Source organism: Megascapheus bottae, chromosome 27, assembly GCF_031878675.1.
Source record: "Megascapheus bottae isolate mThoBot1 chromosome 27, mThoBot2.hap1, whole genome shotgun sequence".
NCBI classification, from domain to species: Eukaryota; Metazoa; Chordata; class Mammalia; order Rodentia; family Geomyidae; genus Megascapheus; species Megascapheus bottae.
Window position 1 is genome coordinate 2,816,587 of NC_143535.1, and position 17,793 is coordinate 2,834,379.

Sequence of the window (17,793 nt, forward strand, 5' to 3'; positions counted from 1 at the left end):
CTTGAACTCAAGGACTGGGCGCTGTCCTTTCGGTTTATATGGTACTGAGGAATTAAACCCAGGGTTTCTTGCATGCTTAGCAAGCACTCTACCATTAAACCACCTTCCTAGCCCTCGATTGTGCTTTCTGAGTACTGATGCCAGAGAGATGTCATGAGACCATCCTTTGCGAAAGCAAATCTTTATTTCAATCTCATGCTTTATTGGCTAAGTATAGGATTCCAAATTGTAAATCACTTATGAATAATTTTGAATGTTCCATTCCATTTTTAGCTTTCAATTTCAACTGGGAAGTCTCAACCTGCTTTGATTCATGATGGTTGTGAGCTGTTTTATTTACACATTTACTTATTTTTAGCAGCTAGTAGGATTTTTTTTTGGTAGCCAGTGTGCTGAAAATGTGCCTTGCTTTGGTTCCACTTTCAACTATTGTTCCAAATAGTCAACAGGCCTTTTAGTTGGAAAACTCATTTTGCCCCAGTCAATTATCTTGAATTCTTTCCCCAATTATGTTGAATTATTTCCTTGATGAGCCTTTTTCTTTTTTTTTATTCAACTTTTTTTTTGCCCATCCTGTGGCTTGCACTAAGGACCTGAGCGCTGTCCTTGGGCTTTCTCAAGGCTACAGCTCTACCACTTGGGGCACAGCACCATTTCTGGCTTTTTTCTATACATGTGGTATGGAGAAATTGAACATGGATCTTCATGCATGTTAGGCAAGCATTCTACCACTAGGCCAAACCCCCAGCCCAGTGGTGAGCCTTTTTCTGTGTTCATTATGAAACTACTATTCTTCTGATTTTTTTAACCTACTAGATTTATTCTTTAAATTTTTCATTTTCCTTATTTTTATATGCTTTTGCTTTTTTTCTGTTTTGCTTGTTTCTATGAAAACTCCAGTTATTTTCAGAACTTATTTTTGAGATTTTAATTTTCTTGGGCACATTTCTAATTCCCAGGAACACTTCAGTTTCCTTCTTTTCTTTTTTTAAAGTTATCTTGTTTAATTTGCTCCACTGTTTGGAAATTCTAATTGTCTGGTTATATTTAAGTGAGAAATGAAAATAAATACAGTGGAGGAAACTGGAAGTACGGGTGGGGCTTGTTAACTATAAGCTCTACAGGGGACAACGTGCTTGAAGAACTCAGCCATGTTATAAATTCTTATTTTTTTTTTTTTTTTGCCAGTTCTGGGCCTTGATCTCAGGGTCTGAGTTCTGTCCTGGGACACTTTTTGCTCAAGGCCAGTGCTCTGCCACTTGAGCCACAATGCCATTTCCAGCCTTTTCTGTATATGTGGTACCAAGGAATCAAACTCAGGGCTTTGTGCCTGCTAGGCGAGCAATCTACCACTAGGCTGAGCTCCTGGCCCTGAAGTCAGCATTTTTGAAGTCCTTTATTTTTGGCTGGTCAAATTCCGGACTCTCTTTAGCTCTGTCTCTTTCTCTCTGTCTCTCTTGCATTTTTGCTAGCATTAATTAGTTGTACACAGGGGTCACATTTTGTCCTGTCCCTCTGTGCATTCAATATAACTTGAGTAGACCCACCACCTCTTACATCACCACATCACTCTTTCTCCTCTGTCACTTTTCTTCCTCCCTGCGTTTCCAAACTCTTGCATGTGAGACAGAGTCCAAGCGTCCCGAGGGTCATGTGCAAGAAGGGCAGAGCTTTCTAGTGTACACATGCCCACTATGACTTAGGACGGCGAGTCTCAGCTGATTCTCCTCTCCCTGGAGACACTGTTTTGATGGCTGCAGGCATTCAAAGTCTCTCTTACCGCTGCAGGAAAGCAGTGGCATTTGGCTGCTCGGTTTTCATGTAGCGTCTCACATGTGGTCACTGCTATTCCAGGTATCTGCCACCTCAGTTCCTCAGCATCCTGGCTAGCTGATAAGAAAAAGGAAGTCAGATCCCTTATTGGTGTTCCCTACTGCTACTTAGAATGTAGCGCTGTGGGAGTGCCTTTTTTCCCCCGCCCAGTCCTGGGGCTTGAACTCAGGGCCTGGGCACTGTCCCCGAGCTTCTTTGTGTTCAAGGCTAGTGCCGTACCACTTGAGCGTTCTCTCCTTCCTCTGTGCACAGGACGCCCCTTCCCCAGGAACTCTGGGGCTGGGGACATTGGAGGCTAGGCTTTTAGTCTCTAAGCATCTTCATCAGTGCAGGGCCCTCAACAAGACATTCGTAGGGATTTCCAGGTGAGGGAACTTTGGTTACAACTGGCTCTCCAGGCCAGGGCAGGCGCTGCTCTGCATGTATGAGTTCCACTGCCTGTTGAAAATACTGGGGGAAAGAAGACATTTGTGGTAGGCATTCCTCATTTTCTGGTCATTGTTCCCTAAACACGCATGTAGCAACTAATCACACCGCACTCACATTCTGGCTGGTATGATAAATAATCTAGAGATGATTTACAGTGTACAAGAGGCTGTATGCGAATACTTCGCCGTGTTTGGGAGGGACTGGAGTAGCTGTGCACTGGGTGTCTGTATGGACTGGGGTGCCTGTGAGACATCGAGAACCCACACCCACGTTGATTCTGAGGGGTAGCGACATTTCATTTTTCTTGGACTCAGATGAATTAAAAACCCAGGCACCTGATTGAATCAAGGAGGGAAATAAGAGAAACAAAAACCAGAAAAGCAGGCTGACACCCCCTCCTCACTGAGACACCCACATTTACATGCATGCATTGTAGACCGGCTGGCAGAGACAAGACACAAGCAGGACAGGCAGAACTGGAAGGTGACCAATTAAGACATTAAGTGTTTTGTGACACATGGACACATTTGTATTTTGCCCCGATAACAAGGCCATCAGCTCATTTTCAGGGGGCTGCTGCCTTCCTCAGCTCAATCCTCAGATCAAAGCAGAACTGTCTGCTTGTATTTTCCAATTCGAATAGGGATGCTAATTTATACTCCTTAATGCGTAATGGTGAGAGACCCCTTCAATGAACAGGATTCTATAGCCAGCAAAATAGAAGGTATACAAAGAGGTGCAGGCTGGAAGAGCCGAAATTCTCATTAAATCAAAAGGTCCAGTATCCATTACCTCGTGCATCTGAGGCTAACCACTAAACACAGGAGCATCAAAGGAGACTTAATGGGTTAAATTGAGACTATAATCTAATTAAAATATTAGATGTGGCTAAATAATTCTTTGATATTCATCTGACGCTTTCATTCAAAATAGGTACTCGAGGTTTGTAACATAAGGGATTATCAATTTTAACCAGAGACAACAAATTCAGGGAGCTCATCAGTCCGACTTCAAAGTGTCACCATTGTGTGGAGTCAGGGGACACAGGGAAAGACCTTACTGCTGGGGGAGAGGGTGGAGGGATATGAGGAGGAACAGAAATGGGTTTCCCGATACTAATCTTCTCAGATGTCTGGATGCTGAAAAATATGGTGTAAGATTACGTTGGGAAGCAAATTTACTGTCAAGAGAGAAAGTACATTTATGGTCCAAAATATTTACTCTTAGTTATTACCCAGAGACCGCTACTGATTTTATCCACAGTGTTTTCCTGTATAAGCAGTTTTTCAAAGGATTAATAATTCTGTGATTTAACTTTCTGACTATCAAATTTGCACCATAGGTATTGAGATGTCTCAAAACATCTGTTGTAGAAGTCTGGGGCCTCCATGACAAAGGGTGCCTGAGAAACCAGATGGGTCTGCGTAATTTGCCAGTTTATTGCGGGGTGGGGGGGATGAAATCTTACCAGTTATTTCCAAGTCTTCACGAATGATGTATGCCTGGAATGCACACATTTCTGGAATCCTTGCAACCTGTTAGAGCTATTTAATAGCAGAAGACCATTTATTCAAGCTTATTGAAAATTAATGACTTACATTCCCCAGGTTTTCCAGGGGGAAATGAAAAAGCTATGGAGAGGCAGCAAGGGAGACAAACCCTGCCCACCAAATTCTTTCTTACTCTTTATATTTTCTAGAGAGCCCCTGTACTGTCAAAGAGGGCTGAAGAAAAAAACTTACTCTGCTTTGATAACATTTTGGGAAGACCTCCAACTTTTTCCTTACAGCCCTGAGCCAAAATTAACTGGACATGAAAAATGGGAGAGAATTTAGGAAGTGAATAAATGAGGGGAAGGAAGAAGGAAAGTTTGACATCAAAAGCCTTTGGTATTCCATTGGGAAGATATTTGCTTAAGAAACTGAGACATTTTATATTTGTTCAGTCCTTTTGTAAGAAAGATGGGTGATATTTGCTCAGTGAAGCCACAGGGATTGAATATAAACAAATACTGTATTTAGTCTGGAGGGCTCAGAGAAAGGACATATGGCATAGCAGTGTCTGGTACTCTGAGACTCTACTTTTTTTGTGTGCCAGTTTTGGGACTTGAACTCAGGGCCTGGGCACTGTCCTTGAGCTTTCTTAAGACTTGTACTCTAGCACTTGAGTCACAGCAATACTTCTGGCTTTTTTTTGTCAGCTGTGGGATTTGAACTCTGGGTGTGGGTGTTGTCCCTGAGCTCTTCAGCTCAAGGTTACCACCCTACCTCTTGAGCCACAACACCATTTCTGGTTTTTCTGGGGGTTAATCAGAGATAAGAGTCTCATGGACTTTAATGCCTAGGCTGGCTTTGAACCTCGATCCTCAGATCTCAGCCTCCTGAATATCTAAGATTAGAGGCGTGACCCACCACGCCTGGCTAACTTCTGGCCTTTTTTGTGTATGTGGTACCAAGGAATTGAGCCCAGGGCTTTGTGCATGCTAGGCCAGCACTGTATCAGTAGGCCATGCTCCCAGCTCTAGGTAAAACCAATCTTTAAGAAAAAGAACGCATTTGGAGCCAAGTACCATTGAGTCATGCCTGTAATCCTAGTTACTCAGGAGGCTGAGATCTAGGGATCACAGTTCCAAGCCAGCCAGGCAGTCTGTGAGACTCTTATCTCTAATAAACTACTCAGAAAAAGCCAGAGGTACTATTGTAGCCCAAGTGGTAGAGGGCTAGCCTTGAGCACAAAGAGGCTCAGAGATGGAGCCCAGGCCCTAGGGTCAAGCCCCAGGATCAGCTCTCCTCTCACCCCCCCCCCAAAAAAAAGGAAAAAGAAAAGAAAAAAGGCAACTTTGCGGTTTCCTTAAAAACTTTTCATTATCAAATGTTACTTCTAATACAATAAAAAATATGCGAGATCGCTCTAAGATGTGCATGCTTTATACTAGCTATACTTGTCTTGATACCTGAAGACAATCACTCAAATTCAATTTCATTTTTCTGCTATTTTTCAGTAAGTAATTAGGAAAGAATCCCCTTCTGAGTTGATGTAGTCCGCTATTGTAAGCCATTTGCTATCAACTCCAAGTTCTCAATTAGCTGCAGTGTTGTTATAATTACTGGACGTGTTTTCAAACAACTCCCAGTTAATAACTGTTGGGATGAAGAGTCATTTTCTCACTGTAGACTGGACTGGGCACGCTCCTGCTTGCCGTGCTGTTTTGACAATGATTCATTAACCAATAATAAGGCCCCAATTGGAACCATTAGGCATCGGTGCCTTTGCTAGGCTTACCTTTTATTTTGTTCTTCAATATTGTCTTTGCTTGACTTGGTTTCTGGATAACTCCCAAGAGACTCCTTACCATAGAAAACAATATCGAGAAGACAGCTGTCATTAAATTCAGCTACTTGTAAAAAAGGAAAATAAAAGCTCCTTTTAAGAGGATGCTCTTGTTGAAAACTCAAGATAGGAACATCACTGTAAAAGGAGACCATATAAGAGAGCATACATGGCTTAAAGGGCCTTTATTTATACCAGCTCAGAGATTGGTGGACTTGTCCTACGGCTTTCAATGGCTTGGATAACGCTGGCCAAATCCAGGCCTTTCCTCATCATACTTTCCGGAGTATCTCAAACAGAAATGCTACAACGCTGACCACGAGTCCACTTGGGCGTATAACAGATCGATATTGTTGTCATTAGTACAATTTAAAGAAACCGAAAGTACTGACTGCAGAATGCCCCCCTCTGTTAAGGTTATGGAGCTTGTGACACAATTCCAGATCAGTCTGTTGCAGACACAGCAATGTGTATGTGTGTGTGTGTGTGTGTGTGTGTGTGTGTGTGTGTGTGTGCACATGTGCACGTGCATACCAATATATAGGCTTCAACTCATGGGCCTTGTGCTTGCTCAATTTTCTTGCTCACAGATAGCGCTCTACCACTTGGGCCAGTGCCTCCAGTCTAGCATTTGGCTGGTTAAGTGGAAATGAGTCTCTTGGAGTTTTGTCTGGAATGGCTACCAGCTGTGCTCGTCTGGTCAGCCTGAAGAGTGAGGGGTACAGTTGTTAACCACAGACCCCTGAAGTGATGATCTTGTACTGCTTTAGCCAAAGTCGTTTTAGATACCACCTGGCACTGTGTACGGAAGGTGTGGACTGTGTGTGGGGGGACAGGGCTCTGTGCAGGGATGACTGACATGCAGTCACGTCGCCTGCTTCAGCTAGGTGCTGGGTTTTGGAGGTGCAGAGCGGGGAAGATCAACCCTATGCAGGGGTACCCCAAACCATGCTTTCCTAAATGTCCTGGAAAAGAAACAACAAGATTTCATCGATCAACATCTCACTTTGTGTAGCTTTGCCAGGTCAACTCCACCTTCATCAGTGTGTGTAGGCATGCGGCCAGGTACAAAGTCACCAATACTTCTAAAAATTAAGCTTAGTGGAAATTAGGTCCCGTGTTGAAATCTACAGCAACTCCATGTTCCTTACCAGCACAGAGAAATAAGGGCATTCTTATTCCACAGACAAATAATCAAACACTTCCCAGGCCACGTGTCTTCCAGTCTTAAGAGAGTGTTAGGTGCAGGGAGCTTTGTCTCACATCACCATACATAAACAACACAGGAGCGAATTTCCAAAGCTAGTTCTCCTGCCTCCCGTCCAAAGAGAAACAGAGATGGCACAAATCATTCCAGGGTACGAACATGGAAGAGGCAAAGCCCAGGAAGTCTTCTGGTAATTAAGACTAGTTTTTTTTTTTAAATATTTCTAAAGATAGTACTAAGAAAAAATTTGATTAATATTTACACATAGTAATAAGCCATGAAATAGATTTATCTTACAAAACATTTGTGTGTGTGCATGTGTGTGTGAAAGCAAACACTGGGTAACAGTAAAGCTACTTTAGGCGATGGTGACACGCCCGGGAGCAAGGCTCTGACGAAGCCTGTCTCTTACGGCTGTGTGGGGAGGGCATTTCTTGAGGATGTGCAACAAATGTCTTGATGCTCGATTAGAACGACACTTGATTTGTTCCATTTCAGAAGGCACAGCTAGATGCATTTTCATTTCTTTCAATTTTACATATATGTTACTTGCTGAACTTGGAGATTCAAGTAACAATTTTGAAACGTTATCTCAGAATTCACCAGTGATTTGTCCCAGCTGAAATCATCTTAGGGGAAATGGGAGTGTTTATCAGGGATGTAGGAGAGAGACACAAGTAGCTAAATTTATTTCTCGGTAACTTGAAGGTTTTCATAATGCTAAGATAGGGTGGAGATAATTGAAGGCATGGAAAGATCCAGTATAAAATCAAAGGCTTTATTTTTTGGTTATCTATCAGCCCAAACTTTAGCTGGCCTGAAAAATAAATAAAAACTCTCTTTCCCTAGGAGATAAAGCATGTGACCAGGCCGCAGTGGGAAATCCCACACAAAGCTCACGAGCCTGTGGCTGGCTAGAGGACAGAGTTAGGTCACCGCTGTCTGTGGGGCAGCTTGACTGGGGCTTCTCTCCATGTCAGTGCTCGAGCACTTTTGGTCCCAGGGGATGTTGTCTAGACAATGTGCAGGACTTTGAAGGCAGCCACGGCCTGCTTTTCTCTCTCATGTCTGGTCTGCAGGAGCTCCAGCAGTGAGAGTTCAGGTAAGCCTTCTTCTTTCCCACTGTGGGCTGCTTTTGTCTTTGTCTTGCTGCCCTGATCTCTCAGATTTGATGGTTTGGGTTTTGGGATGGTCTTTGCATATTCCAGAGCCTAGAAGCACACAGAGAAGCTTGTATTGACAATGGCAACTGAGACGTGGACTCCTCAAGCTAAAGCTGGGCTTAGGAAATGTTTATAATATAATTGGAGGTGGCTGCTGTGATGGGGGGGGGTGGGGAACAAATCAAATGGAAAATGCAAACAGTGAGATACACTGCAGTGTCTGAACAGCACTTTTACCCACTGGGCAGTACACTGAGGAGAACCAGGAGTCTGGGAATTACAGACAGGTTCTTTGGTTATCTTTTCCCCAAGACTGAATTTCCCTCAGCTGTTAGGAAATAGATTTCTCGTGTGTTTATGTACAGTCTTGTCAACACCACACGTGTGTTGGTGAGTGATCAACAGACCTCTCTACCCGGGAGGACTTGGTATAGTGAGGTAGAGCCGTCACTGCAGTGGGTGCACCTCCTGCCTTGTTCTTCACCCTTGTTCCCAGGCTCTCAGAACCCCAAAATAGAAGCTGCATTTTTTCTTTATTCAGCACATTTATAGAAACCTAAATGCTGAAAAAAAATTCAGCCTGTTTTTAATTGTTGTCTTATTCATGACAAAATGCAACCAACTGGGCTGGGCATATAGCTCAATGGGCAGCGCCACCCGGGTGCTGCTGAGACACTGGCTCTCAGCTACACGCTCACACACTCACAGGACGGCTACATGCAGTGTGTAAGTCTGCCTTTAGATGAGCTTTATATCTTAACTTATTTTTGATTGGTTCTGGGGCTTTAACTCAGGGCCCCAGAGCCTCTCTGTGCTCAAGGTTAGCCTTCTACCGCTTGAATCACAGCACCACTTCTGGTTTTTGAGTGGTTAATTGGAGATAAGAGTCTCATAGGGATGTTTCTTCCCAGGCTGGCTTTGAACCACGCTCCTCAAATCTCAGCCTCCTGAGTAGCTAGGATTATGGGTGTGAGCCACCAGCACCCAGCTGGATTTTATATTTTATTTTATTTTATTTTTTAATATTGTATTTTTTTTTAAATTTTTTTTGCCAGTCCTGGGCTTGAGCTCAGGGCCTGAGCACTGTCCTTGGACTTTCTCAAGGCTAGAGCTCTACCACTTGAGCCTCAGCACCACTTCTGGCTTTTTTTTTTCTATGTATGTGGTACCGAGGAATCGAACCTGGGTCTTTGTGCATGCTAGGCAAGCACTCTACCACTAGGCCAAACTCCCGGCCCTGGATTTTATATTTTAATAGACATTTGTTTAAAGCAGAAATGGGAATAGATAATATTCAAGCCCTAGAAAAAAAATGAGAGAGACAAAAACTTTAAAACAGAGGGAAAGAGTCCAAACTTCTCAGTGCATCTAGATGAAATGCAGAGCAAGTGCTCTAGATTAGAAATTCGAAATTTCTAATGGTGTATTTGCTGCCTTGTCTTCCTTCCTGGAACTGTAATGGAAAGGGGGGAAGAAGAGATGACCTGATGGCCGGGGGGGGGCCTCCAGGTGCCTGTCCCCATGGGAGAGGGGGCCAGGGGCCTCTCCCCCTGAGTGGCTGGGATACATTGAGGCAGAGACTCCCACTGCAGACACAGTCTCCCATCCAAGTCTGGGGCAGATGACACGTGAGAGGAAGAACATTCTGTGTTTCTTGAAATCGTATTATTTTCACTAGAGAAACCTCCATTTGATCTCCACAGGGAAGGGAGGGGATGAACTTGAGAGGAACAGAAAGGCCTTTTCGTGGACACAAACAGCGAGGAGACATTAACTTCCTTGAAACTTAGTGAATGACGAGAATTAAATGGGATTGTTGGTTTCTTCTAAGAAATCATTCTGTTGCTTTTTTGTGTGATTTCCTAAAATTCTGAATTTGGAAGAAAAGATGTGGTGATAATGAACTTGGGGGAAATAAGTGTGTGTGTGTGTGTGTGTGTGTGTGTGTGTGTGTGTGTGTGTCCCTTAACATCTGGTGATAATGGGCAAGTACAGAAATGGTAGTTACTTACATGTTTCCTGCATTCCAAATACGTGGGGAAGCCTTTCGGAAGTTAAGAGGAAACAACAGTTTCCCTTTCACACTGACTGAAAAGAAAGAACTGCCTCGACGAGACCTCCTTACCTTGTGCCGAGGCAGAGCTGACTTATTTTCCACTTTTGCGGTCTGTGGTTTGGATGGAGCAGGGAATGTCTTCATGTTGTATTCCTTAACTTGCCTCGCGTATTCCTTCTGCTGCATCAGCTTTTGCATCTGTCCCAGAGAAACACAACCACGGCAAGTCACAGGTCCTGCTTGGCTCTCCCTCTGGCCTCTCAAGATTGGCAGGGGTAAGGTGACAAGAGTGGCCTTGCAGGGTCCTCTGTGATGAGGGACACACCGCAGTGACACGCACAGTATCCCCTTAACTGAAGCCAAGTCCCATTTGGCTCCATTTGCCGGGGGGGGGGGTTGCATTTACTCAATTTATTTCCATGTTTTGCTTCTATACTCCTTTTACTAGAGGAGATGAATAAAGTGGCTGCGTCAGAGCCTGGGGAAGTCGCTCGGGGAAGGTCTGTTCTGTGGCTACTTCAGACTCATTGGAACACCATTGGAAGACACCCAAACCACATAGACCAACACATCCAACCTCACACGCGTGTGCGGGTTCTTAAGTATAACGGGAAGGTGGGGGCATGAAAGCACTTAGGCGCTGTTGTTTTGCAGTAGAAAGCATGCAGCAGGGCAGCTGGGGTGGGGCCTCTTTTCAGCGGGAGACAGTGACCTGGGGGCCTGCTGCTGGGGACCAGGCTGGCTGAGTGCTGCCTCGGGACAGGTGGGCCATGGCAGGGCTGGACACGCCCTGTGTACATTTCACTCACTTTGTCTCTGATGGACTCAAGGTCAGGTCCCAGGCCTCCAAGCTTCACGTCCCTTTTCTGGTAGCCTTTCACTTTAGAGCTCTGAAAGTACAACCAGAGAAACAGGGTCTTTCCGGGACCTGTGGCCCCACAAGTAGTCGCTGGTGCCTCAGCACAGAAGGGAAGGGAGCAAGGGAAGCCTGTGTGGATAGCTGGAGGCACAGGTGCACTTCCTGACCATTCTTCCAGTTTCATGGTAATTGTTGATGAGTTGATTTGGTTCTTTGTGAGTGGCTAGCTAACATATTCTGACTTTTCTATTTCTGCAATAAAATGGAAATTCTAAAAATTGCAAATTAAAAATTTCAAGCTAACAATGTGCTTTGTTGCTATCAACACGTTCACAAGAACACATACTTTGCCACACTGCCAATGCTCTGGCCTACGAGGTTCAGCCTTGTGCCATTTGCTACATCAAATGACTTCCCTTAGAGAGGCAGTCTAAGAACATTGCTCTAAAAGGCCCAGTGTGGTATAATATTGCCTCTTAGAGACACCACAGAACAGAACAGAATCAAGGAAGGTAGTAACTTTAAAATTTTGCTCTTTGCAGGATGCTGGTGGCTCGTTCATATGTCTATCATCCTAGCTACTCAGGAGGCTATGATTTGACGATCCTGGTTTGAAACTAGCCCAGGTAGAACAGTGTGTGAGTCTCTGATCTCTACTTAATCAGTAAAAAAGCTGGAAGTGGAGCTATGGCTCGACTGGTAGAGCACCAGGCCTGAGCAAAATGGCCACTAAAGAACACAGGTCTTAAGTTGTAGTTCCGTGCCCAGTATTGGCACAAAACATTTTTGCTCCTGATTGTTGGGGGGAAAAGGTAACTCCAAGCAATTCAACTGTAATCTATTCATCATACTTAAAAGAAAGTAAGCATTGCAGAGTCTTCACAAGATCCACTGAGAAATCGGTTTTGTTCAGTCAGTGGGATTTATAAGCATGGGTACTACCAAGCAATAGTAAGGAAGTTTATTAGATTATGACCCTTGAGCCAAAATAGTCCACAGGAAGAAACCCTAATCCTCGGCTGGTCACAGGCCAGATTAAGACACTCTCCAAATGGCAGCTTTCAGCATTAAAATTTAAGATCAGACATGCCACTTCCCATTGTGAGGACGCCAAATCCTTTTACCTTCCGATGTCTGAATTAATGTGGTTCCCTTTCCTGGGAGAGGGAGAGAAGGCAAATACCAAAGAAATAGTTGGGAGGAGAGTAATCGTGTTAGGGCGCATCTAAGTTCATGGTTAGCGTGGAGAAAGCAGCCAGCACAGACGCGCCTCTGGACACCCACTGTGCCTGGTGCTCCATCTGTGGTCAGGGTCAAGACGACACGTGCTGTTTCCTGTACTGGGGAAGAAACCCAGGTGTTCTAGCTTGCTAAGGAAGCTATGACCCTGTCCCTTTTGTTTGTATTGTGCGTCCGAGACAGGATTTTCCTGTGCTTCCCAGTGCTGCTGTTTTTGCTTCGCAGTGGGCGTGAGTGCGGGGGCGCACTGCCAAGCCTGGCTTGGCACAACCTTTTACCCATGTTGAGAGCTCCTGCCCGGACCTATGGAGCCTTCTCCTAACACTGAACTTGGCAAGGGCAGCCCAGATGAAAGAGGACTTCTCGGCATGTTAACTGGAACTCCTGCACGCAACTCGTGCAAGCTTGAGAATGCCCCTCCACACGCCTGCTGTACCAGACATGACCACAGTGTGTGCTCCTCACAGGGAGATTCCCAGGGGTCATTCCCGTGTCTGTCATGGTAGAGGCTCAACAGTCAAAATCACCTGTCCCTGTTATTCATGAACACTGGGGTTCCGGGATACCCCAAAGATAACAAAATCTGCAGATGCTCAAGGCCTTTATGAAAATATACCGGCATTTGCCTGTAAGTGACCTATAACCCCTGTATGCCTTCAACCATCTCTAGATTGTTTGGAATGCCCAACACAATCTGAGTGCTATGGAAATAGGTTTTGAGATTCTCCAGGAATGATGACAAGGACAAAAATCAAAGTCTGTACATGTTCAGTACAGACGTAGTAATTTATTTTTCTTGTGGTGGTACTGAGATTTGAACTCGAGTCCTCCAGTTGCTTAGCTGGTGCTCTACCACATGAGCCATGCTCCCAGCCCAGCTTTTTGCTGATTATTTTGGTAATAAGAATCCCCCAGGCTGGCTTTGAATCATAATCCTCTGATCTCAGCCTCCTGAGGGGCTGGGATTACAGGCGTAAGCCACCACTGCCTAGCTCAGATGCAGTATCTTAGTTTTTGCTCCATGTTGATTAAGTCTGCGGCTGCACAGGGAGGACTTCCTCCAGACTCCAGGCGTGGGGCTCCAGTCTGGGCGGGGTCACGGAAGCGCTGCTAAGCAGGGGGTGTGCCTTTATTGCCAGGGTACCTGGCTTCTCCAAGCACTCCACCACTAGGCCAAACTCCCAGCCCCCTCTTTTTCCCTGTCTGGAGAGAGGAGCACAGACCACCCTGTCCTGCAGCTGGCAGAGCCAGAGCGAGAAGAGAAAGTCACTGTGATGCTGGGGTGGGGAGCTGAGGAAAGCCCACACTGGCTGGCCGCCGCCTCTGCGGGCTGGACTCGGCTGGTCGGCGTTTCTTGCTGAGGAAGGCAATGTTTCTAACATCTCCGCCTCAGTGTCCTGACTCGAAGGAAGCACCCGCGGGCTGCCACAGGCGTGGCGCTTGTGATAGCACAAGGATAAAACATCTGTACACAGAATTTGCTCCATTACAATGGTAAACACGTAGGTTGAAAACCCTTCGGGCCATGCATGGAGTCTAAAGGGAATCTTTAGACTAAAATCACTAATAATAACCTTAAGGTAGAAGAAATAGTGTCCTCTGAAGGGAATTTCAAGCTCATAAATCTCCTTTAAAAGAAAACCCCAGAAGGCACCTCCAAGTTGTCGGGGTCCTTCGTCCCCAGTCTCTCTCGACTAGTCGGAGGGATGGGAAAAAAGGACCCCGACCAGTAAGAGCCGCGAGAGGAGAGACCCACTGTCCTCCCGCACTCAGCCTTCCTTCCCCGGAGCACGAACAGAGACGCCACGCAGCCTCACCAAGGCAGGAAAATCTCTCTCCAAAAAACCCCCTTCCCGAGGCAGTCCCTCCAGCTAATATACCCTCACTCTAGGTCCCAGCAGAGAGTGATCAACAATAACACATCTGTAACCAATGCTAATCAAGCCTTGCGCCCATGCCTCTTGCGCCTTGCCTTGTCCCAGCAGAAAGTTATTAGACATGGAGTTACTTGGCCCCCGACACAAGTGAAGCTGCCTTCCTGGCTGCTGACCTCTTCTGTCAGGCTGCTAATACTTATTTTATTATTTTTTTTTCAATAAGCATTTTAGCATTACATCTTCTTTTCCTGTAACTAAATGTTTTTTTTTTTCTGTATTTTCATTGTGATTTAAAAAAAAATACTACTGTAGGTGCTGGGAGTTCGGCCTAGTGGTAGAGCGCTTGCCTAGCATGCATGAAGCCTTGGGTTTGATTTCTTAGTACCACATATACAGAAAAATCTGGAATTAGTGCTGTGGCTCAAGTGGTAGAGTGCTAGCCATGGGAAAGTTCAAAGCCAGTGCCCAGGCCCTGAATTCAACTCCCAGGCCTGGCAAAAACAAACCAACAAAAAACCCCCAACTGCATTGTTATAATAAAGGTGTTACAATTACACAAGTCAAGTAATGAATAAATTTCCTTTTGTACAGTGTTCCCTTCCCTCACTCTCTCCCAGTCTCTCCCTCCCGTCTCTACCCACTGTCATCAAAGTGTCCAGTGGGCTCCATGGCTGTACTTTTTCCATCCTTTCCCCTCTCCCATCTCCCAAAGATAGACACAGGAATGAGCCATACAGAAAGAAAAGAAAACAGAACCACTACCACCAACAAAGAGAACTCTTGTGTTCATTCTTGCGGGGAGGTGGCGGGGGAGGTCATTTGGTTACATATATAAGAATTGTGATTTTTTTTTAAAGCATGGTTTTCTATTGTCTTGTTATAGTTGAATTTCTAGCTAATTCTCTAAATGTGGAAGGCTCAAGATGCTCTGGGAGAAGCATTATTTGCGGCCACTCTGCTGATTTCTTGGAGATAAATAGAAGGGCAACTACTGAACCCAAATGAACATGTAAGGTCATCAGTCTTTCCCCTGCAATGGAGCAGTGAAATTGGCTTTAATCACATGTAAAACTTTGCAATAATTTTGAATAGTTGAGTGAACTCAGATAACTTGCCTAAACAAATTTGTTCTTTTTCTCACAATCACTAAATTCTAGTCTGTTTGCCTGAGTAAATCGATAATGAAAAGGAGGGGATTAAAAAAATCAGGCCTTACTCATATCTAAGTCATAAATCCAATTTGTCCAAAGATGATGAGAGAGAAATGATCAACACCCAGAAATATCACCCTTTGCCTGAAGCAGCTTAACTTTCAATCATCCACTGACTCACGGAAGACGTGAATAATTGCTTATTAGTCTCTGGCCACAGTTCTCACAACTGCTGCAAATAAATGTCTCAGTCAGCGTAGAAAAAACAAAAACAAAACAAACAGACAAAAAACAAAAACAGAGTCAAGGGTCTAGCTTTTCATATGAGTAAAGAGAGAGCTTGTGGCAACCAGCCCTAAGACTCCACTGGAGGAGCTGCCGACAGCAAAGCCAGACATTTCTCAAAGAAAAGCCCTAGCTCCTAACGGAGTTTGTTCTGGGGGGCTGGAGATGAAAATCTGGACTGGCTCAGGGCTGGTGCAGGGCACTGCTCCTCAGTCCTGCAATGCTGTCTGATGTCTCTCCATCTTTTCAACAGACAGCATTCTTACAGCCTTACTGAGGTATTTATAATTCATACACACTGGAACTCACTACTTGAAGTTATCATTCCATGCTTGTTTGTTGTCTTTTTGGATATTCAGAGTTATGTAAACATTACCAAGATCCAATTTATCACTCTATAAACAGAAGCTCCAACCTCCACCTCTAGCCCTAGGCAACCACTAATCTACTTTCTTCCTCTTCCCAAGTCTTTTCTAGAAGAGTAATCCCCAGAATTGACTGGTGGTATACCTTCCTTTGTTTTATGATTTATTATTACTTTTAAAAGACTAAAAGGTCACAGTACCACAATGCAAAAAAGTATCATCATAATAGTAATAACAACAACAATAGACCAACAGTAACATTTCTATTTTGACTCTGAGCTCAGGGGGAATGATTCCTAGGCCAAGCCTGGCTCTGCTGGTCTTCCCTTAGCCATTTCCGATGCTGTCTGGGACCCGCCGAGGCTGAGCGGCTGTCCCCAGGGCCATAGCGGCTGTCCCCAGGGCCATAGCGGCTGTCCCCTAGGGACAGAAGGTTTCCATCAGTAATGAAGCATCGTTCTCCTCAAGCCACACAGCCCATTTGTACCGTTCACTTGGAACAGAGAGTGCCTGGACCAAAATGACACTGACTGTTCTGCAAAGCACTCATCTCAGGCCCAGGGCAGGGCTGTCTGGGCTGTGCGTGGAGTGTGAGAAAGTTGCTGAAGAACAGGACAGGAAACAGCTCTTCCCCGGCTGCAGAGCAATGAGCATATGTGGTGGCTGAACTGAACCCACATCAGGCTCCTGTGGGCCAGGCCTGACTGTAGGACAGCAAGCAGACCAGCTCATGACGGGGCTCCAGGCACGTGTGGGGAGCAGACATCACAAGTGTGTCTTTATCCTTCTCCACATCCCCTGCCCAGTGTAAACTTCTCCCTGTCTGGATTTAATGGCTAGACAATGCTCGGTATTCCCAAATCAGTCATGGCAGAAGTGCCAGATGAGGAAAGGGTGGAGGATTACTCTTATTATATTATTATTATTATTATTATTTTTTTTTATTTTGCTGGTCCTGGGTACTATCCCTGAGCTCCTTTTGCTCAAGGCCAGTGCTTACCACTTGAGCCACAGTGCCACTTCCAGCTTTTTGTATGATTAATTGGAGATAAGCGTCTCACAGACTTTCTTGCCTGGGCTGGCTTTGAACACCGTTCCTCAGGTCTCAGTCTCCTGAGTAGCTAGGATTACAAGCACGAGCCACCTACACCCAGCTCCATTTTTTTTTCTTTTAAATATGCCCCAGGGTGATTCCCTTGGAGAGTCCAGGATTTGACGACTGCACACGGGCGTGGCTGGAGTTCTGACCTTTCAGTCTGGTGCCCCTTACAGCCCACTGTGCTCTCACAGTTTTAAGTCCCTTCGGCTTCTGGAACAGCTTTGAGGACAGAACGCTTTGGGGTAGACTGGACGTAGGCAGGCCTGGATTGTAACTGGCTCATGGAAGGCAGGAAGAGAGGGTGCTCCCGGCTGGGAAGAGAGCTTGGGAGGCAGGAACCGGAAGCCCTCCTTGCTCTTCCTCACCTTCCCATGCGCTTAGGGTTCTAGTGATGCATTTTCCTCTATCTTTTCTCAGTAGAACTGGAATTCAAATTAGTAAGAGAAAGAAGAAGGAAGAGGAAAATAACATCAACTTATGTTTATGTCTTGCTAGGGAATAAGCTGAAGTTTCAGTACATTATTTCATTTAATATCACACTGGGTCTCCAAAGAGAGTGATTCCGAGTGTTTATCCATGCTTTGCCCAAGTCACTGACACGAGGGTCGGTGACACGCGGGAATGCATGGCGGAGCTCTGTAGACTAAGGACTGAGTTTGAAGTCTGAATGGTTGACGGAGGTGCAGAGTTGGCCAGAGCCAGCCAGCGAAGCTCTCTTCGGCAGTGTGTGTGCACAGGACAGTGGAGGTCTGACAGGGGCCGGGCTGGGAGCACTGCTGGCACTGGGCCTGGGGGAGGCCCGGGACCGCCAGGTGCATGCTGGGAAACAGCCAATCCTCCCGGTGCCAGGACTAGGCCAGGGGCACCCGGTGTGGAGACGGGGGAGAGAAGTAGGTGGGA

General features: G+C 45.4%; 1 protein-coding gene and 1 long non-coding RNA gene across 5 annotated transcripts in view; both read right to left on the reverse strand.

Annotated features, from left to right (window-relative positions):
* Positions 1-1,437: 1,437 nt before the first annotated feature.
* Positions 1,438-5,590, reverse strand: LOC150045445 (uncharacterized). The gene is made up of 3 exons (XR_016532856.1): positions 5,545-5,590; positions 3,731-3,806; positions 1,438-1,890 (listed from the first exon to the last, which is right to left on the reverse strand). It is a non-coding gene; the product is annotated as an uncharacterized LOC150045445 (long non-coding RNA).
* A 1,971-nt stretch (positions 5,591-7,561) lies between these two features.
* The window catches only part of Jhy (junctional cadherin complex regulator), a 44,937-nt gene continuing 34,705 nt past the window's right edge, over positions 7,562-17,793 (reverse strand). For 3 of the 4 annotated variants that reach the window (XM_090319292.1, XM_090319295.1, XM_090319291.1), the window contains 3 exons: positions 10,828-10,908; positions 10,088-10,216; positions 7,562-8,010 (listed from right to left, as the gene is read on the reverse strand). In XM_090319292.1, coding sequence (XP_090175418.1) covers positions 7,813-8,010; positions 10,088-10,216; positions 10,828-10,908 — 408 coding nt within the window. In that variant the 3' untranslated portion in view covers positions 7,562-7,812. Of the gene's footprint in view, positions 8,011-10,087; positions 10,217-10,827; positions 10,909-17,028; positions 17,316-17,793 lie in introns of those variants that run through there. The other variant, XM_090319294.1, reaches the window with a different exon arrangement.